Raw genomic sequence first — 22,056 nt, 5'->3', positions numbered from 1 at the left:
AGCGGATCTCATCTAACTGATAGCTACAGTCACATACTAATGGTTACATAAGTATATGGGAGTCATGCCCTTCAGTTTGGATTAATAGTCACTGAAGCAAATTCAGACTTGGCATGATTAAAGGACTGGTTTGGGAGGGGTTTGTCTAGCAGATTCTCATAATGGAAATGCAAAGGGACTGGGGCTGAGCACATAGGAAAGAGCACACATGGGGTGTGCTAGAAGGGGATAAGCAAGTGCGGAAAGCAACAGTTTGGGAGTATCTTGAATCATGATTAATCTAAAACAAAGCACAAGACTCAGGAAAAATATCATTCCCAAGAGAGAACAAGTCCTGCCCCCTCTCACTTTTGTCTTTTTTCTAAAATGATTAATGAGTTGGGCTGCCATTGACCTCCTGCTTCTCCTCTCTGCATAATCTGATTTTCAGAGGCACACGTTACTCTGAGCAAAGCAGCACCAGACCCCTCCATAATGGTCTTCTGCTCCCTGAAAACAGATTGTTGTGTGTGGTCTAGGGGGTCACACAATGGGGACTGTGGCAGAGGAGGGTGGGAAGTGTGGAATAAATCCTAGATCTCTGAATCATTTTAAAACACAGCAGCCAATTTTTTAAAAAAATAACAACATACACTTCCCACACTGACTTCTGGGAACCTGCTCATGGTCTGGGGCGGATCAGTTCCAGTTGATTATACAAGCCTGGAAGAAGAGGGGGACAAAACAGCTGAACCGGTGTTAACTAAATGTTCAGCTGGAGTCTGAAGGGAAGAGTCTTTTTTGGAGCACAGCAAGGACCGGGAAGGCCTTTTTCTGAGCAGGGAGAGCTTGCCTGCAGGTTTCTTACAGGTACAGTACAAGGCACAGCAGGCCATTCACGCAACAGATTGTTTTCTTTACAGTATGCCACCTCTGACTGGAATAACCCACTCCTGGTGTAAAAAAACCCATCACATTGCCTGGAAATGCTACTGCACTCAGAGTTAATTATGTTCTAAAGAGCAGCTCATCTCCCTCCTGCAAAGAGGAGAGTGAACAGGAAATGCAATGATCCTGACCAAAACTGATTATTGGGGGTGGGAGAGAGGGAGAGGTGAGTGAAATGCTGGGATGTGGGGAGTGAAGAGGAGGAAGATGGACTGGGGATGAAGGAAGGATTTTTTGTTTGTCCCAGATTCTGGAATTCTATCCTGAGGTTTCTGGGATTTTGCAGGCTTTCTCTAGTCCCTGAAGGTCTGCTGATGGGGTGAAAATCAAGGAGAGCTAGAGAGGAAAAGATGGGAAGAATTTGTTCATTTCAGCCAGTCCCAACAGCAGAGTGGGTGGGAGATCCAGAATTTGTCATGCTCCTTAAATAAATAAATTAATGAAGTTGCACTGACAATGTAAATATCATGCAGTGAAATGTTAAGCATGTACAGCCTTTGCTTCCCTTCCATCAATTCTTTAAATTGCTCCTCTTTTTGGCATCTCTTGTTGGTCTCGCAAAGTGTGCTGACAAGAAAGACTGGAGGTTGTTCCTTGCCCAAGTCTTTATGTTCAGACTACAGCTGCTTCCCCCCTTATCTCTGCTCACATTTTCCCATTCGGTAAGTTTGGAAAATTCCTCTCTGATTTCACTGGAAAGGACAGGAAATTCTCTTTGGGAGACGGTTGCCTATTTCTCGCTCTAGTTTTGCTGCTCACATCTGGAAAGGATCTGACTTGGGAAAGGGAAAATATCTTTCTGTGCTCAGTGTGTGTAACTGACATGGCATGAACTAAGGGGAGCCTTTGGGGGCAAGAGAAACGCTTTTCTCCATTCATTTGATCTCTGTCAACAACGGTGAGTTGTTTTAGCACTTTATTTTGTAACAGTTTGGTACACTGAGAGCATTGAACAAGCCTGCCTTTTAGCTACAGCCTTTAGAAAAGACATTTAATGCAAATAACAAATACACATGACCTGCTGATCTTAAAAACAAATGAAGATCATGTTTTTTAAAATTGAAACTGTCTTGTAAGGCTGAGTGTGGAGAGCTGTAGACATGATGGTGAAATATAGAGAACATGCTTATGCTGTTTGTTCAGATCATCTTCCTTACTGTACAGTGTAACTGACTCCTGCAACTTCCCTTGCTGCTTGAGGCTGATTGCTGAAGCACTGGGCTGCTGGTACTGCAGTGGATGATGGTAGCTGCAATGTGATGGAGTAAATTTTGGTTCTATATGGAACCGTGCACAATGAAATCAGAAGGTGCAGACACAACCCAGAAGAAACCCTGCGCTGACTTCCAATACAATTGCAATTTTGTTCTGAGGCACAGGGCCTGATCCAAAGTTCACTGATGTCTTTCCATTGACTTCAAGGGGTTTTGGATCAGGCCCTTAGTAAACTAATGTGTTTTGGATTATGCTCTTAGTGATCTTAACAGGGTTAGTCTCTTCAAGCTTTCTTTGAACTAAGAGAAATCAAAATCCATGCCTACATTTACTTCCTGAACTCCAGAAGCAAGCAGATGTTCCTTATCCAAAGTGTCACTCTGTGGCACCCTAGCAATAATCACTTCAAAGGCATTGTAGCAGAAAAGCACATATTGATGGCAGCAGTGTGAGACTTCCTCTCGCATATTAGAACATGATACCAGATTTTACACTCTCACCTCGCTTTAGTCAACTGATGTCTATGTAAAAGTGTCAAAAAGCACTAGTTTGAGTCCAAAAACGGTCAGGCCAACTATAGCTCTGGTGTAAGTTGGTTCTGCTGCATTGACTTCAATGTAGTTACACCAGGGCTGCCTCTGGCTGACATTTAAAATATTTTAATTAGTCCTTTTTTCATCAGCTATAAGAACAAATCAATATATGATTTAAAAAAAACAGAAACTGTGTTTTTTCTAGCTTTTCAATACTTTCAGAAGACATCAGGAAAGATTAGGTAACAACGATAAACCAATTAGCTGTGTCAGGTTTCTGAGGTCAGGTCTGGCACTAAATATTCTCAAAAAGAAAAGGAGTACTTGTGGCACCTTAGAGACTAACCAATTTATTTGTGCATAAGCTTTCGTGAGCTACAGCTCACTTATTGAGCTGTAGCTCACGAAAGCTTATGCTCAAATAAATTTGTTAGTCTCTAAGGTGCCACAAGTACTCCTTTTCTTTTTGCGAATACAGACTAACACGGCTGCTACTCTGAAACTAAATATTCAAGAGTTCTATATACCTCACTGCTAGCAGACGCACTGCGCTACATTTTGATCTCACACGAGTAGACGTCTAGAGTAACTCCATTCCAATCCATTAATTTACTTTAGATTTACACCAATTAAACTGGTAACAAATCTGGCCCAGTTACTTCTGGAGTGCCTAAAGTTTTGTAAAAACAAAGGCATACACAGGAATAAAACACCAGGGGCTGGCCTGTGTCAGCTGCTTCATGCTTGGGCTATGGGGCTGTAAAATTCTGATGTAGACATGTAGGCTCAGGCTGGAGCTCAGAGTCTAGGACCCTGTAAGGGAGGAGGGGCCCAGAACTCAGGCTCCAGCCTGAGCCCAAAGGTCTACACTTCAATTTCATAGCCCCAGGCCCTGAGCCCCACAAGCCCAAGTCAGCTAAACTGGGGCCAGCTGCAGGGCCGCAGGTGTTTCATTGCAGTGTAGACATATCTTGAGACAGCTGACCCAGGCGAGCCACGGGTGTTTAATTGCAACATAGACAAACCCAATGCATCTGAGGGCCAGATTCTCACTTGCTCAAAAACAGCTGGTCTCCCAGTTCACACCATCTGAAAACCTGGCTCTGAGAGGTTCTTGTTTCTGAACTCAAAAGAGAAGCATTGATTGTCAGAACTGAATGGAGTAATTATGTCATATTAAGGGCGACAACCCATTATGTTTGGATCTTGAAGGAGCAGTATCAATACAAACCAGCTATCCCAGAAAGGCTGTTCCAGGACCTTCCATGTTTGGAACTGGCTGGAGCATGCAGTAGACCCTAGATCACATTGTCTCAAATGCTGCATCCTCTGCAGGACTGAAAAAAGAAGAAAGGATAAAATAAAAGGCCACTACCAGCTCTTACTGCAAATCATCATCTATGAAACCTGAGACGTGCTAAGAATGAAACAGAGGGAGCTGGGCCTGCGCCAGCTGGCTCATTCGGCAGATATTTAACTTCTGTTTAGATTATTCCAACCTGCAGCCAGAAAGATAGAGGTTGAATAATAGCCAAGGCTCTAAGGTTCAGATAAATGTTGCTGTCCAAAATCAATGGACGATCCAGACCATATTTTACTGCAGTAGCTCAAGATTTCATTACGGTTCAATGCATATAAAACAGACGCAGTGTAGGGCCATCCTGACAGCATGAGTCACTATTTTCCAGCACACCTTGTTTACATTAACCAGGGCACTGTGTAGTGATGGGAATTTATTTCCATATGCAAAACTTTGTGGAACATTATGATCAACAGTTGCATAAGAATAACATTGCATAACCTCATATATAAATCTCTCCAAGGACCTGGCGTTTCTCAGTGTGAGAAAGGGAATAACTTACTTCAGTAGCTGGGTCTAGTTCAGTGGATGCTGCTACCCCTGCAGCCACACGGCGCCCGGGGTAGCCACTCTTGAGACACGTTGAAACAATAATGCAGTGGTTCTCAAACTGTGGTCGACATGGCACTGCCCAGTCACATGACCTTTATTCCTCTCCTTGTTTCCAGCTCCTAAATTGCTTTAAAAGAAACTGAAAATACATAAAGGGAGAGTAAGAATGGGCTAATGGTTAGGGTGTTAGTCTGGGGCTGGAGAGCTCAAGGCTGAAGTCCCAACTTTGCCACAAACCTCTGTGTAACCTTGCGCAAGTCTCCCTGTGCCTTAATTCCCCCTAGGTCATCGGGGCACTATTAGGATAAAAAGACTAAAGACCATGAGGTACTCAGATACTATGGGTCATATAGAGATACAGAGAAAATGGTGGGGTCTAATTTAGCTGTTTCCACTCAAGAAAGAGATCTTGGAGTCTGTGGATAGTTCTCTGAAAACATCCACTCAATGTGCAGCAGCAGTCAAAAAAGCAAACAGAATGCTGAGAATAATTAAGAAAGGGATAGATAACAGGACAGAAAGTATCATGTTGCATTTATATAAATCCATGGTACGCCCACATCTTGAATACCGCATGCAGATGTGGTCTCCCCATCTCAAAAAAGGTTCAGAAAAGGGCAACAAAAATGATTAGGGATATGGAACAGCTTCCGTATGAGGAGAGATTAATAAGATTTGGACTCTTCAGCTTGGAAAAGATGACTAAGGGGGAGGATATGATAGAAGTCTATAAAATCATGACTGTTGTGGATAAAGTAAATAAGGAAATGTTATTTACTCCTTCTCATAACACAAGAACTAGGGGTCGCCAAGTGAAATTAATAGGCAGCAGATTTAAAACAAACAAAAGGAAGTATTTTTTCACACAACGTACAGTCAGTCAACCTGTGGAACTCCTTGCCAGAGGATGTTTTGAAGGCCAATACTATAACAGGGTTCAAAAAAGAACTAGATAAATTCATGGAGGATAGGTCCATCAATGGCTATTAGCCAGGATGGGCAGGGATGGTGTCCCTAACCTCTGTTTGCCAGAAGTTGGGAATGGATCACTTGATGCTTACCTGTTCTGTTCATTCCCTCTGGGGCACCTGGATTGACCACTGTCGGAAGACAGAATACTGGGCTAGATGGACCCTTGTTCTGACCCTGTATGGCCGTTCTTATATACCTTAGCTGGACAGATGAAATGCTTTCCTAATGTTCCATATGACAACTACTACAATCCTCACAGGGATGAGATGTGATTACAAATAGGAGGGAACAGTGGGTCAGTATTTATGAAGAGTTGTCTGTTGAATCACCAGTGCCGCTGCTCTGTAAGTGTGATTGCTGTGTTATGCGTAAATAGCTAATGACGTCCAACAGGTGGTGCTCAAGAATATGTAGCATACTTCCGAGTTCTGTAGGTCCAATAAAATGCCTTGTTGTGCACTGCATAGGGCTTCCTCTTTAGATGGAGCTCTTAATAGCCACCCTCTGCACCCCTGGTCCTTTAGCCTCTTTCATGCACTTACTGTAGAATTCCTACTTTACCAAGATACTTATGTGTGCTTAAAAGGGCAGATCTGCTAGGCTCTGTGGCAAACCATTATGAGGAACAAATTAAACGTGAACGGTCGTAATGCCATCTGGCAATAATACAGACAGGTGGAGGGTTTCCACAGCTGGGCTGGCTAATTGAAATATGCTGCAGTCTTGCCAAGTCTCAGTTTCCACTGGGCCTGGAGTCAGTCCGGTAATGATGCGAGAAACTCCAGTCCTCTCCTGAATTTTAGTTTTGCCTGGAGGGGGAAACCGCCTTCTGATTGGCTGCTTTCCTTGCTTCTCTGGCTCCTGGAGAAGGGAAGCCAATCAGGGCTGTTGCAGGATGCAGGCTGAGCTCTCTCTATCTCCCTTGCAACCTGACACCTTCACTGTGTGGGGGGGGGGGTGTGTGTGGAAGGAAGCAGAAAGAGCTCAGGGCAGCTCTGCTCCCTCCCTCTCTTCCTGTGAGCAAAGGGACTGTTCCTCCTCTTCCCTCCCAGACTGGAAGGGACAATGGGGGGTAAAAAGCTCCTGGAGCTGCTCCCAGCCCTAGCCTGGAAAGGGGAAAAGGGAATCCTGTTGCAGGTCCTTGCCAGGCCTGGGTGAGGGAGGGGAAAGGGTCCAGGAGCTGCAGAAGGAGCAGAAGTGAAACTGGAAGGGCAGTGCTGATGGGGAATTGAGGGGGCAGAATTAGTTGCTGGGCAGGGGGACAGGCAGATGTTGGGGGGAGAGCTCCTGCAATGGGAGCCAAAATCACCACAACCAATTTAGAAGTGAAAAGAGAAAAGCACAATACAAACTTTATAAAAAATCTCATGATTTTTGCCAATCGCTTTATTGTTAGGAGGCTGACTCAGGATTTTTGAATCTGTGGGGTTGACAATACTGATGCTGAGATGTTAGCTTGGTTGCCCGCACGGCAATTAGACCCATTCTGCTATTTGGTGTGATTTTTATTGTTTAAATCGCCTGCTATGTGGCAGTCAACCCGAAATGATTAGGTCCTTTACCTTCCACTTGTAGTTTGTGTTGGGCTTTAAAACAGAAATAGTATTTAGCCTGCAAAAATACTAACTCCCCACTTACCGTGATGTTTGTTTGGTTTCAGTGGAAATGCTTCCAAACAGCAGATCCCTGCTGGTGCTGTGGCTTTTGGTATTTAGCTACAATATGATCCATGGTCACAATGATGAAGACAATGAGTTTCTGGAAAATTCATCCAAATTACTGAATCCAGACCCTAATTTCCTGGCTCCGGACTGCCCTAGAGACTGTACCTGCACCCAGGAAGGAGTTGTGGATTGTGGAGGGATCGATCTGAAAGAATTTCCCATAGATTTACCAGAGTCAACAAACCACCTTTCCTTGCAGGTAAAATAAAACACAACAGGATTGTTCACCAAAACAGCAGGCCTGATTCAGCGCTATCCCATGGCTCCTTTGAATAGAGCCAGTGGGGGCCTATCCACTTGCCTCAGAGCTGGGGTGTTCTGGGACTGGCTGTGGGTAGAGAAAATGTATGGCAGGGCATCCCTACCCTCAGCTGTTTCTCACTGCCATAAAACCCATGTGGTCTAAGACAGTGGGGAGCACAAGGTAGAGCAGCCCTGATGGCTAGGCTGGGGCCACACTGTGCCCTGGCAGCCCATGGATTAGTCCCCAGAAGATTCCCTACCCCTAGCTCCCAAGGCTGCTTGCATCTCTGGCTCTCTGATTTTCCCTTTCTGTTTCTTCTTTCACCTTCCTGGCTCAGAGGTCAGCGATCTGATCAGCAGAAAGATTCTGTGCCTGACAAATATTAATTACATTGAAGTTTATATTCATTTATTTTAAAACGTTTTTTTCCCCTCAGACAGGTATGGGAGACCTTTAACTCTGGTATTACTCCTCCCTGAGATCTGGTTGTGTAAGGAGAGCAAATGATCAAAGTTGAGACCTTCCTTGTGGCTCAGAGGAGAATTTTTCCTCAAATAAGAGCCTCCAGTGTATAATAATTCTTAATTCTGCTCTCCCTTTGAAAACCCAGGCTTAATTCTTCCCTGGTGTAACTGCAGCAGCTGCCAAGAAGTTCCCTCGTCTCACTTATTAATTGAAATATCATAAACAGGATCCACTGGCCCAGATGCATTGCCCTACCCCCAGTGCCAAACATCCCCCAAGCCCCCATCTATACAGAAACATGGGAAGTTAAATGGTCGTGATGAGCAAAATCATCCAAATGAGAAGAACTTACAAGGGCTGAAAACAGCCATCTTGCGACCTCGTTGGGAACCCACAGGGAGGGAATTCCATAGATGAGGCCCTTGCACGCAGCTGGTGCTGACCTCATCCAAGCCAAGTTCAGCAATATGATCCCAGTGGATCATTTTAAAATGGAAGGCAGTAGGCATAATAAGCTCACTTCCCTAAATAATGGTTATGTTTATTAAGGCTGAGTGGTTTTTCAGGGCAAGGGTATGCATGTGTGAGGATATATGTTCTAAACTTCTTAGGCCTTGTCTACATGCGAAAGTGTTACCAGCATAACCCTCTGTGTGGACTCTCATTCTGGAGGGTGGCTTTTTTTTTTTTTTTTAGTTAAACCTCTTCCCAAGTGACTGACAAACTAAATGTAATAAAGGCACTCATGCTGATGTCAGAGTGCTTTCTAGGGGATTATACTACTGTAACTACACTGGATTAAATTCATGCCTTAGTTATACAAGTCTAACTTTCCCATGTCGACAGGTCCTTAGAAGAATCAACTCACACTGTGCTGTCAGTAGCTTCATTTGCCAAGAAGGGGTTTTTGCAGGAGTTTAGTAAGTTGCAATTTAATTAAAGGCATATTTTTCCTCCCTTTGATCCATCGTCTGAGGCCTCTGGTAGAGCAGGGCAGTTGTGTTCAAGACAAGGTGATTAATGCTGGTGTTTATCAAGTCTGACTGAAAGTCCTTAAAATTAAGCCCTTCCCTTTCCTTGCTTGCCACAGTGGTGCTGTGTTACTGCTCCCCATCAGGCAAGCGTTTGATCAAGTGTTGATTGCTATTCATTCATAAGTTTTGAAATGTTGTAGCACCAGGCCAGTGGAACACATTCATAATTATTCTTTTTTACTGGAGAACGTGAGCCAGATTGTGTGCTTAGTTAAAGCAGTGTGAATTCAAAGTAATTCCACAGTCAATGCAGTGACTGCAGATTCCCGCTGGTATGGAATGTGTCCTGTGGTCCCTAATTAGTGTATTTTTGGTATTTATCATGTTTGATAAATTGATGGAGTGCACAGTTTTGCAATGGAAAATTCAGAGTTGTCAATCAATGCACAGCTGTAGTCAGAAAAGTTGTAATGTAAAATGACACCTTATTACTCAACAGATCTGCTCCAGGTGTGTTCCAGTTAGAGCTATTTTACTGTCAAAACAGAAGTTTAACTCCTGTTAGCCCACTAGATGGGCTGTGGGAGACTGGACAGGATTCCATACTGTAAGCTCTTTGGAGAAGAGGCTGTAATTTTCTATATATAGCTCTTAGCCACTGACCTGGTTGAGGCCTATAGATGCTACCATAATATACATGTTTAATACGAATATGAACGCTGTTAAGCCTTGTATACTATAAAATAATGTTAACTAAAGTCTGATGGCAGATTCTTTATTAGCGGTGGCATGTCAGAAATAGAACCCAACTTGACTTTCAGATCTCATGATGAGTTTGCAGTTCGGAAAAAAATCTTTCATTCTACTTATAAAACCAATCACGTTTGATTTAAAAAAAATAAAACCACTGACAGAAAATAAACCTGGGACCCCCCCCCCCCAATATGCCAGTCTTACATAGTCCTTTTTCAGAGTAAAGCTGTGCTTTAATTACCTGCCAGCTGTTCAGAGGGTTTGTCTCTGGCTAAGGGCATTATAGGCTTTACTAGAACCTGTTCCTCATAAAGTACAGGACCTGGATATTTCTAGGGATGATCCCAAGCTGCAGAACATGGCTTTGCAAGATTTCAAATTCTGCTAACTTTGGGTTTGTCAGATTTGAGATCTGAGTTTGGCCTTTATAGTCAAGGGTCTATTTTTGACATTCAGATCCAGATCCAAAATTTCCAAAAGTTCAGAGCTAGGGTCCTTCTCTGATTACTTAACTGATGATTTCTATTCTTCCTTTCCTTAGAATAACCAGATAGAAGAAATCTTTCCAGAAGAGCTTGCACGTCTTTACAGACTAGAAACGCTCAATTTACAGAACAACAGGCTCACTTCGAAAGGTAAGCTGGAAAAGCCAAGCATCAGAGTATAGAGAGCCACTGATGAGCACTGCAGCAAGCCAGTCAGTGGTCACAGATGGACGGCGTGAGGAACGGTGTGTGTGCTCAGATGTTATTAAATGATTAGAATGGTTGGCTAATCAGTGTCACTCCTTTGGCCAGCACACAAAACGTGGAGGCACTTCATCATCTGAAAAATAATGCTCAGTGCATAAAAATGCAGTCCTCCTTGTACCAAAGGAAGAGACATGGCAGCAATATTATGTACTGTGGCATAGTACACGCATATCCAGGAAACTCCCTCCAGTCCCTCTAGAGCGCATCAGTACAATCCAAATTGGATCCAGAAATATCTGCATGCTGAACAAATTCCCTATGACAGAGCCTGCTCCTTAATTCACTCCTTCAGTTCAATTCAGTTAATTTGATGTCTAATTACTCAAAACCTTTGGAACCAAACCATATTAATTAAAAATAACATAACTCCCACCCTTTCTGTCAACCCACTTTGACTGCTTCAGGCAAGTTTTGCTGGATAAGTCAAGCACTCGAACATTGCCATTTAGTTAATAAGGAAAAGGCCAGATTTTGAAAGAGGAAGAAAAGAGAGGCTGGGGAAGAGCCACATGATAATAAAGGGGGAAGGTGTGTGATTCAGAATGGTACTGCTGTCAACACCCTCTGGTGTGATCCTGTCTGTGAGGTGCACCCTACTACTCAAACGGATAACAGGAGCAGCCTCCTATTTCAGGGTGTACAAGTAGACTTGATTGGAAGCACTGGGCCATTGTACATCGATAATGCACAGCAAAATGAAAATTTTACTTAATAGATTCAGGACCTGGTCTTGTTCCCTTTTCAGTTAATAGTGAAACTTCTTCCATTAACTTCAGTGGGTGCATGATTGAGCTGTAAGTTTCAAATATGCTATGATTTAGACTATGTCCTTATGAGAAGAATTTTCTACAAGTTCATAAAAAGAAATTAACCAAAAAACTCTAAAGATGTTGAGGTGCAGGGGAGGGAAGAAAATCCACATTTGATTCCTGTCCTTTCTTCCCAGGCAGCATGGATGCTCTGTGCAGTTAGTAATATATATCCCACAGCAAGCGACCTTAAATCCGGTGCATTCTTTTACATCTTCTGATCATCACGCTCGTTACTACAGGCTAAGCAATGTGCTTTGTTCAGACAGCTCTTTTTATGAATCTCTTTAGCCTTTATAATAACAGAAAATGAAACAACAATGAAAAGCATGTGTCAGGTTGTTTCTGAAAAATATTTAAAACTTACATTATAGATATCCTTTGGGAGACAAAAAAGCCCCTCTAGCATTCTCATTCACAAAGGGTGCTGACTGTAAATCATTCCTGTTGTTTGAAGGGCTTCCAGAGGAGGCATTTGAACAGCTGGAGAATCTGAATTACTTGTACCTTGCAAACAATAAGGTAAGAGGGGACATGGTTTTTGTAGATGCCTTCTGGCATTATTCATAAAGTTAAACAATAATGATGATTTTAAAAAATACGTTTGTTCTCCATGCCTGTCATGTTGTGCTGAGGTGTGTAGTTCCAATCAGGGCTCATCTGGGGCTATCTACAATTAAAACTTCCGTCATGCTGCAAAACTGTTAAGGCAAAAGGGCTATTTATGCTCTTAAGATGTTGTGTGAAGACGTTTGTTTTAAGAGTGCATCAATCGGTAAGAGAGAGGTAGAAATTAATCACTCAAAATAGAGCTCTCACCTGTGTGCACAGAGTTTAATACCATCTGGAATCAGTGTAAACTTCTGCACTGAGGCAATAGCGCACAAGTGATTTCAATCCATTACTTCACGCATATACAGGCAAAAGAGTTTTCATCCACAAGCTCATTTGACCATGTGGTGTTTGAACATGTAAAGTCTATAACCTGCACTCACTGTGGACCTGATCCAAAGCCCACTAAGTCAAGAGAGAGACTCCCACTGACTTGAAGATGACATTCAATAATGACAAGTGCAAAGTACTACACCTCATTTAGAAGGGAAAATCAAATGCGCAAATACAAAATGGGGAATTACTGACTAGGCAGTAGCACTGTATGACACCGATGTTAGACACAGGAGGTAATCATTAAGCCCTACTTGGCACTAGTGAGGCCAAAGCTGGAGTACTGTCTCCAGTTTTGGGTGCCACTTTAAAAAAGATGTGTATAAACTGGAGAGTGTCCAGAGGAGAGTAATGAAAATGATAAAAGATTTAGAAAACCTGACCTGTGAGGAAAGGTTAAAAAAACTGGGAGTATTTAGTCTTGAGAAAAGGAGATTAAGGGGGGCACTGAAAAATGTCTTCAAATATGTTAATTGATCACTGTCCTCTTTGTAACAGCCCTTGTTTTCCAGGTCCACCGAATGTAGGACAAGCAATAATAGGCTAGTCTGCAGCAAGGGAGATTTAAATTCAATATTAGGAAAAACTTTCTAACTATAAGGATAGTTAAGTATGGAATAGGCGTCAAAGGGAGGTTGTGGAATCCCCATCATTAGAGGTTTTAAAGAATACATTCGATAAACACCTGTCAGTTATGGTCTAGCTATACTTGGTCCTGCCTCAGTGCATGGGGTAGAACTGAGTGACCTCTTGAAGTCCCTTCCAGCTCTGCAGTCCATGATTCTATGATTCTGTGGGCTTTGGATCAGGCCCTAGTTGGTGTACTTTTTCACCGGCACACAGAGATGATAGTGCACATAAACTGTGAGTGCAGGTATACAAAGCTGCACACACACTAGAAGAGGTTGGGTTAAGCCGCATTGAAAAACAGGTCCTAACACTTTGGTGTGGGACTCTCATAATGAACAGCCAAGAACTGAACCACAACATTCTCCATGGATCCCATTCCCATCGTGTCTACAGGAGCTATACACATGCATAGTAGAGACAACTGCCCGCCAAATGTGGGTTCTGTGGCTTAGGAGAACTGTGGAGTGAGTGGAAGTGGATGTTAAAGATGAGCTGGTGCTACTGAGGTTCTGGGACATGATGGAAGTGTACCCCCATTCCCCGCAATTTATTGTGTGCTGTGTGTCCCACGGTAGTGTCTGGTTCACATAAGAGACTAAGTGCCTATTGTTGCTAGCAGCTAATCAAGTTACTTCGTTAGCTCAAATGGTTGGAGCGCACACGTCTAGTGGTTAAAGGTCTCAGGTCCCTGCTGATGACCCATGGTAGCAGTCACGACAGATACCCCAGGCCTTGATGAAAAGGTTATACTATCTCAACAGGAATGGAAATACCCTCTCTGATATCACCTTACTCCCGCTTGGTTCTGCAGTGAAACCATTTTTTTAAATGAACCCACACAATTACTTGCTATGGAAGGAAACGTAATGTCACAGAAAAGTATGGCTTAAAGCACCAGGCACAGGTCAGTGGGAAAAGGAGAAAGTGCAGCTGTGCAAACAGACAGCCCCTTTTAGACAGAAAAAGAAATGAAATTCTCTATCTGTTTAACCACACTTTTTTTTTTAATGTCTGTGATCCTTTGGCCTTTAGATTACACACCATGTGGCCAGATTCTGGTCTAAATGTCCTGCCAGGACAAATCCATAATAACATCATGGATTTCCCTTGGTGTGACTGAGCTCAGAATTTGCCCCTTAGTACAACTACATCACATTCTCTACTCTTTCAAGCCACATGTCCATGTAATGGTCTTGGCAGCAAGTAGATCCATAAAAGAGAAGAACAAGCCAGGCTGTGACTAATATTCCAGAACTTTGCAGTCCAACTTTTCCTGTGTGATAAAACAAAGTGTTTGGCTTTTCCTGAGACTGTTGCAGGGAGAGACACACATCCAAGATAAAAATGCAAACATCAGCAAATTGTCAGAAGCAGTTACAGTGAGAAGTTGTGGACCCACAAAAATAACACGTCTTCAGAAATCATGAGCCAGGACAAACCAGATTGGTTTTGTGTTGCATCCATGCTGCCATGGGAAGTGCTTCAGCTCAGGCAACTGTGGTGTTTGGAGGAGGGCAGGGGTTTGCTGGTAGTTTACTTCTCTCATTGTATGGAAGGAGGCTTGTCTTGATGTTGTTTTAGTTAGTGGCAGTTCTGATTATTTCACAGACAGGTAAATTGGCAGGGTGGCTATTTTAATTAGCATAACTAGACTAATACATAACCCTGCTGTATTGTAGGTGTATCACTCACCATAAGTAAATAACTTATATTGTCGTTTCTTATTTAAAGTCCCCAAGAACACCCACAAGAAGCCTTGGTCACGTAGCCTGTGGGGAGCCACAGCAGGCCACATTTTTACCAAAAACCTCACCTGCTGAAATGTAGGGCAGGGCACTGAGCTGCTATATTGATTACTTTAAGATAATTATCAACCCTTTGGGTCAGGGAGGCTTTAGATTTCTCAGTATTCCCGTAGTGATATGGGATTCACTGGATCCAAGGCTTCTCTGTTTGTGTTAGGGTCTACAGCGGGCAAGGAGAAAATTGGTTCCAAAACCTGAAGACAACTTTTATGGCAGCACTGTAATTGGTTACTCTACCAGTTAGCAGTTGGGGAAAGAAACCTGTAATATGGAGAGGGGGAGGAGGGCAGCCACAAGGCTGCAGAGAAAATCACATTAGTCCAAGTCACTAGATTGCTGCTAGATTAGTGGGCTCCAAACTTTTTGAATCGCGCGCCCCCAGGGCCAGCTCTAGGGAAGCAAAAGAAAAAAAAAAGAAAAAAAAAAGAAAAAGAAAAAGAAAAAGAAAAAAGGAGAGCTGCCACCGGTGTGCCGCCTGAGATGGAGCGGGGAGGGCCAAAGAATCGAAGGTCCAGGCAGCAGCGCTCCTCCTGCCGCGCACCCCCAGGGGTGGTCTTGCGCACCCCACTTTGGAGACCGCTGTGTTAGACAATAGTGATGGGAGAGTGCCCAGCCACTGAATCTACTTTAACTCTAACAACGATGAAAACCCAACATACATTCTCCAAAGAGCCAACCAATGAAAATCACCATTCAGTCCTATGGGTATTACCCTAGAATAGTGCATTCAGCACGCCATCCATCCTGTGTACTGCAGGAGAAGCAGCACAAGTTTGGAAAATTCATCGTTCTCTGCAGGAGCAGATACAGCAAATAGCTCTCAAGACAAACTTGCTATTGTCGGACAATTGAGGCCCCTGCAGGGAGTGTTGTGGGTTTTTTTTTTCCTAGTTGGCAATACCTGGAATGCAAAAACACACACTTGGATTGAACATTGGTTAGACCTGTCATGGCAGGTGAGAGAAAGGACAGTGATGTTCCCTCAGCTGGTCGCATTACCATTTCTAGTAAGAGAATGGGATTTCCCTTCGGAGATGTGTTCTGTAATTTTCAACAGGCTTCTACGCACCTGAGGTGGATGAAAGTATAACTTGCCAAACATCAGAGTAACTTGTTTATAGGCTTTTGAGAGCAGCCATGTTTTTCTCATGTCTGCCTCATATCAAGAGGATAGAATGCAGAGGGGTGATGAGAAGGTAAATCTGATATTGACACTTCTGTGCAATGGAGCTCCTGGAAACATACACAAAGATCCTAGTGCTCTTCAACCATCTTTTGGCTCTTGGTGAACACACACACAAAACAGTTCATCCAGTTATAAATGCCAATGAGTGAAAGTTCTAACACTAGGACAGTTGTTGTGTCAGTTCTATCATTATTGTATCCCTTCCTTCTACTCCTGCTACCTAGCTGTGAAACAGATTAAGAAAGGGCTGCCTGCTTCTTTCTGCTAAATCTGAGCATGCCTTCTTATATCTGAAATCTGCTTGGGCAGCAGCAGCTGTCCAATCCCAAATAGTTGATGCAAGCTGATCCTGGAAGAGGAAGAGATGCCGAGAAAAGGATCTGAGCAGCTTGATCTTTCTTTCTTTCTTTCTTTCTTTCTTTCTTTCTTTCTTTCTTTCTTTCTTTCTTTCTTTCTTTCTTTCAGAACGAAACACCTCCTCTCTATTTTCTTTCTCTGTGGTTTTTAGTGGTTCTGTTATTTCTCTGAGTGCCCCACAGGGCTGTCCAGGGCTGTTGTGTGTTTCATATATAGTAACTCCTCACTTAACGTTGTAGTTATGTTCCTGAAAAATGCAAATTTAAGCAAAATGATGTTAAGTGAATCCAATTTCCTCATAAGAATTAATGTAAATGGGGGGGTTAGGTTCCAGGGAAATTTTTTTCATCAGACAAAAGACATATATATATATATATATATACACACACACACACACAGAGTATAAGTTTTAAAAAACAATTTAATATTGGTACACAGTGATGATGATTGTGAGGCTTGGTTGAGGTGGTGGAGTCAGAGGGTGGGATATTTCCCAGGGAATGCCTTACCGCTAAATGATGAACTAGCAATTGGCTGAGCCCTCAAGCATTAACTCGTCGTTAATGTAGCCTCACACTCTACAAGACAGCACGAATGGAGGGAGGGGAGACAGCATGGCAGACAGAGACACATACCATGTGTGTGTGAGAGAGATGCGCATTTCCCCTTTAAGTACGCTGATCTCACTCTTAGATACACTGCCTCATTAAGTAGATCAGCAAGCTGAGACCGCAGCTGCTGCCAGGAAGCTCCCTCCCTCCTGAGCCCTGTCGTGTGTCCCCCCTGCTCTATGGAAGATGGGGTAAGCAGGGTGCACGAGCAGGGGGGAGGGGAACACCCTGACATTAGGCCCCCTCTTCCTCCCCTACCCCCCACATAGCAAGCAGGAAGCTCGGGAAGCAGCTCCAAGGCAGAGGGCAGGAGCAGCACAGGGCAGTGGGGGGAGGGACAGCTGAACTGCCAGCAATTGATAGCCTGGGAACTTAGGGGAGCGCGGAGCTGATAGGGCAGCTGCCGGTCCACCCTGGTTCCAAGCCCCCGCCAGCCAGCTGCAACGGGCTGCTCTTCCTGCAAGCAGTGGACAAAGCAGGTGGCTGCCAAATTATGTTATAAGGGAGCACTGCACAACTTTAAACGAGCACATTCCCTAATTGATCAGCAACGTAACAACGAAACCACATTAACCAAGATGACTTTAAGTGAGGAGTTACTGTATCTGCTTTGACCCAGCTGACAATGTATGCAGACAGCAAAGCTTGAACCTGGATGGAAGTGACTAATTGCATATATGAATGAGTTCCTGTGTCTGATTTCTTTGTATTATGCCATAGTAGAGAATCATAGAATCATAGAATATCAGGGTTGGAAGGGACCTCAGGAGGTCCAACCCCCTGCTCAAAGCAGGACCAATCCCCAACTAAATCACCCCAGCGAGGGCTTTGTCAAGCCTGACCATAAAAACCTGTAAGGAAGGAGATTCCACCACCTCCCTAGGTAATGCATTCCAGTGCTTCACCACCCTCCTAGTGAAAAAGTTTTTCCTAGTAGCCAACCTAAACCTCCCCCTCTGCAACTTGAGATCATTACTCCTCGTTCTGTCATCTGCTACCACTGAGAACAGTCTAGATCCATCCTCTTTGGAACCCCCTTTCAGGTAGTTGAAAGCAGCTATCAAATCCCCCCTCATTCTTCTCTTCTGTAGACTAAATAATCCCAGTTCCCTCAGCCTCTCCTCATAAGTCATGTGCTCCAGCCCCCTAATCATTTTTGTTGCCTTTCACTAGACTCTTTCCAATTTTTTCACATCCTTCTTGTAGTGTGGGGCCCAAAACTGGACACAGTACTCCAGATGAGGCCTCACCAATGCCAAATAGAGGGGAATGATCACGTCCCTCAATCTGCTGGCAATGCTCCTACATATACATCCAAAATGCAGTTGGCCTTCTTGGCAACAAGGGCACACTGGTGACTCATATCCAGCTTCTCGTCCACTGTAACCCCTAGGTCCTTTTCTGTAGAACTGCTGCCTAGCCACTTGGTCCCTATTGTGTAGCAGTGCATGGGATTCTTCCGTCCTAAGTACAGGACTCTGCACTTGTCCTTGTTGAACCTCATCAGATTTCTTTTGGCCCAATCCTCTAATTTGTCTAGGGCCCTCTGTATCCTCTCCCTACCCTCCAGCGTATCTACCACTCATCCCAGTTTAGTGTCATCTGCAAACATGCAATCCTCCAGATCGTTAATGAAGATATTGAACAAAACCGGCCCCAGGACCGACCCTTGAGGCACTCCACTTGATACCAGCTGCCAACTAGACATGGAGCCATTGATCACTACCTGTTGAGCCCGATGATCTAGCCAGCTTTCTATCCACCTTATAGTCTATTCATCCATCCCATACTTCTTTAACTTGCTGGCAAGAATACTGTGGGAGACCGTATCAAAAGCTTTGCTATGTTGCCTTATGACACAAAAGGCATAATGTTACATATGGACACATAGGCATAATGTTGCTTTATGACACATTTCCAGAGCTTCTTGACCAGGCTTGTTAGCGTTAACCCACTCCCATGAGATTACATCTCCCAAGTCAGCAAGTGAGTACATCCAAAGCTAAAGGCAATGAGGTGTCAGTGCTGGGCGTTGGTAAAACGCCTCTAATTTCCACCCATTATTTCTGGTGCTGAGAAAGCTTCACAGGGGATAATTGATTTGGGGAAAGGGCTCTTTTTGCTTGATTTGTGTCCATCAGACATTTTCAGGCAGCCTAAGGAGGGAACTACCGACACAGGAGAGAAAGAGACAAATAAATTAAACAAATTTATTTTCGGTTTAAAAATAAAAGTCTAAGTTATATGTCTGGTGAACTACAAGGTGATAGAAACACAACTTTGCCAAGTGCATGCTTGGCATACCAGCAGAAAGAGAAGCTTGAATACTCTTCAGTTATTCATTTATTTAAGAAGTTAGGCCAAGCAATTCCTTATTAAAATCTCTGTTCTTCCCCAAGGCCCTCATGAAGTGTTAATAATAATATGAGTAATGACTTAAAAAAGAATTACTGACATTCCTTCATGTGGAGTCTCATTGTGTCTTGCCTGCTCTATAGGTCTGACTCTCCCTTCACTTACATCACTGTAAGTCTGGAGTAGGACCATTGAACTTCATGGAGTAACACTGGTGTAAAACCTGTGTGAGAGAACGATTTATAGATTCAAAGTATTTAAGGCCAGAAGAAACCATTATAATCAGGTAGTCTGCCTCCTGCATAATGCAGGCCATAGAATTTCACCAACTGATGTCTGTATCTAGTCCACAACTTCTGGTTGTATTCTCCAGAACATATCTTTTTAGAAAGACATCCAATCTTGATTAAAGACTCCAGGTGACAGAGAATCTATCACACTCTAGGTAAATTGTTCTAATGATTAATTACCTTCACTTAAAAAATGTTCACCTTATTTCTAATCTGAATTTGTCTAGCTTCAGCTTCCAGCCATCGGATCTTGTGTTATACCTTTGTCAGCTAGATTAAAGAGCCCTCTACTATCAGAAATCTTTTCACCATACAGGTAATTACAGACTGTGATCAAGTTACCTCTTAGCCTTCTCTTGGATAAACTAAAATGATTGAGCTTCTTTAGTCTCTCCTTGTAAAGCAGGCTATCTAGACCTGGAATCATTCTTGTAGCTCTTTCCTGAACCCTTTCCAATTTGTCAACAGCCTTTTTTAAAATGAACTTGCACTGTATTCCAGTAATTATCTCCCACCATGTTTCTGTTATCCCTATAATATCTGGTTTCACTTCCTGCACCCATAGCTCTAGTTCCTCCATTTTGTTACCTAGGCTCCTCGCATTGGTGTACAAACATCTTAATTTTTGCTATTTGGCCTCACTCACTTTCTTCACCTGATTGGGCACGGACATTCTACCGCCAGTATGACCTATTAGACTGGTATCCACTACTGCCCTTCCTCCTTATGTCCATTCTCCTAGCCACAGCTGTATCCTTTCTTACTTCATTTTCTTCCCTCTCAATGTTAAAATCTGGCATGGAGATTACCTGGACGTCTCCCACCCATCTCCCCCAAATTCCTAGTTTAAAGCTCTCTTAATCAGTTGTGCCAGTCCCCATCCTAGAAGTCTATTTCCCTCCCTACTCAGATGGAGTCCATCCCGAGAGAACAGTCCTCTGTCCATGAATGCCTCCCAGTGGCCATATATCCCAAAGCCCTCCTTATAGCACCACTGCCTGAGCTATCTATTGAGCATCATCATCTTGTCACACCTTTGTTGCCCTTCTCTAGGAACAGGTAGAATCCCACTGAAGACCACCTGAGTCTCGATTTCCTGAAGCGTCTTCCCCAGCCTGGCATAGTTTCTCTTGATACGTTCCAGCGAGAATCTATCGGTATCATTTGTTCCCACATGAAGGATGATCAGTGGATTCTTTCCCGCTCCCTTTAGGATCCTCTTTAACCTCAGGTCCACATCCCATATCTTAGCACTCGGTCGACAGCACACCCTTCTGTTCTCTGGATCAGCTCTGGTTACAGGCCTGTCTATTCTTCTCAGTAATCTTGTCCTAATCTTTTACCACTCCACCAATTTTTGTCATCTGCAAACTTTACCAGCAATGATTTTTTCCAGATAATTGATAAAGATATTGAATAGCGCTGTGCCATGAAGAGAAACAAGCCCTGTGTCTGTCTTGTTTGGATTATAAACTCTTTGGGATAAGAACACTGTATTTTGTTTCCAATACACTGTCTGTGTTTAACAAATAAGATGTAACTCTTCATACACATCAGATATTTGCTTTTGTGCCGATATTATATTCTGCTGTGTTGTTTGGAAAAAACACCCCTGGTAATCTGCATCCTGTTTTGAAGAGATTGTCAAACACGCGTGGGACTTTGGAACTAAAGTGTGGAGTAACCACCACGTGAGTTATTTTCACATGAGACTCTAGCAGTGAGGGCATTATGATGCTTTTTTAAAATTTTGGCACAGTATTTCACAGGAATTATGACCATAACATGAAATGTATTTACTCTCTGAACCCTTGATTTCTTCCAATTAAAACAAAACCCATCCAAACATTTTGAAGCAAAAGCCTAGCTCCTTCCTGTAGAGATTATTTAGTAAGGACAGAAATGCTCACTGTTTTTAATGAGACCACTTGGACTTGGTCATTTACTGTTGCTTCTTCAAAGTAAATAGCCTGCAAATATTCTGTTGCTAACCCAATACTGGTGGTTAAAGCATTCATTGCATCTAACTGGCTTCCTCTCCCCCCCAATATTTGTTTTTCAGCTAACTCTGGCTCCGAAATTCCTACCAAATACCTTGATCAGTGCAGATTTTGCAGCCAATTACATCACAAAGATTTATGGGCTCACGTTCGGACAGAAGCCAAACCTGAGGTAAGGGATCAAGAAGTGAAAGGAGGAGTATGTTCTGTCACTGCTTAGCGCAAATGGGTTGGTGGGAAGAACTGATTGTTTAGATTGTTTACCGAAACCATTTTTGGCCTGCAGATAACTTTTGGAGGAGGAGGATTGTTTATGTTACTGAGGGGACCAAAACCACTCTCAGATGAATGCATTCTAGTGGCTTTTGCTGGACATCACACAAATATACACACAACATTTTTAATAATCTTCTAAATCTTTTTTGTGTTTATCTGTTATGAGTGGCAAGGACCAGCACTGATTAATCAATTCAGTGACTAATTGGTCAAATATCCCCAACTCCACCTTAGCTCCTTCACAGAAAGGCTGTGATCAAGCTGAGACTGTAAAGCTGTTGCTAATGATGCAATAGTATTGGTTCAACGTACTTCCCAACC

General features: G+C 43.2%; 1 protein-coding gene across 3 annotated transcripts in view; it reads left to right on the top strand.

The window, feature by feature from the left end:
• Positions 1-718: 718 nt before the first annotated feature.
• The window catches only part of PODN (podocan), a 43,529-nt gene continuing 22,191 nt past the window's right edge, over positions 719-22,056 (top strand). Inside the window, exons 1-5 of one of the 3 annotated variants that reach the window (XM_048862127.2) lie at positions 719-849; positions 7,220-7,482; positions 10,261-10,354; positions 11,738-11,802; positions 21,522-21,631. In XM_048862127.2, the coding sequence (XP_048718084.1) occupies positions 747-849; positions 7,220-7,482; positions 10,261-10,354; positions 11,738-11,802; positions 21,522-21,631 (635 nt within the window). In that variant the 5' untranslated portion in view covers positions 719-746. Of the gene's footprint in view, positions 850-1,498; positions 1,590-1,621; positions 1,826-7,219; positions 7,483-10,260; positions 10,355-11,737; positions 11,803-21,521; positions 21,632-22,056 lie in introns of those variants that run through there. The other 2 variants (XM_075131839.1, XM_048862128.2) reach the window with 2 other exon arrangements.

This window comes from Caretta caretta, chromosome 8, assembly GCF_965140235.1.
Source record: "Caretta caretta isolate rCarCar2 chromosome 8, rCarCar1.hap1, whole genome shotgun sequence".
NCBI classification, from domain to species: domain Eukaryota; kingdom Metazoa; phylum Chordata; order Testudines; family Cheloniidae; genus Caretta; species Caretta caretta.
This window is presented reverse-complemented; position numbering and strand designations above follow the sequence as displayed.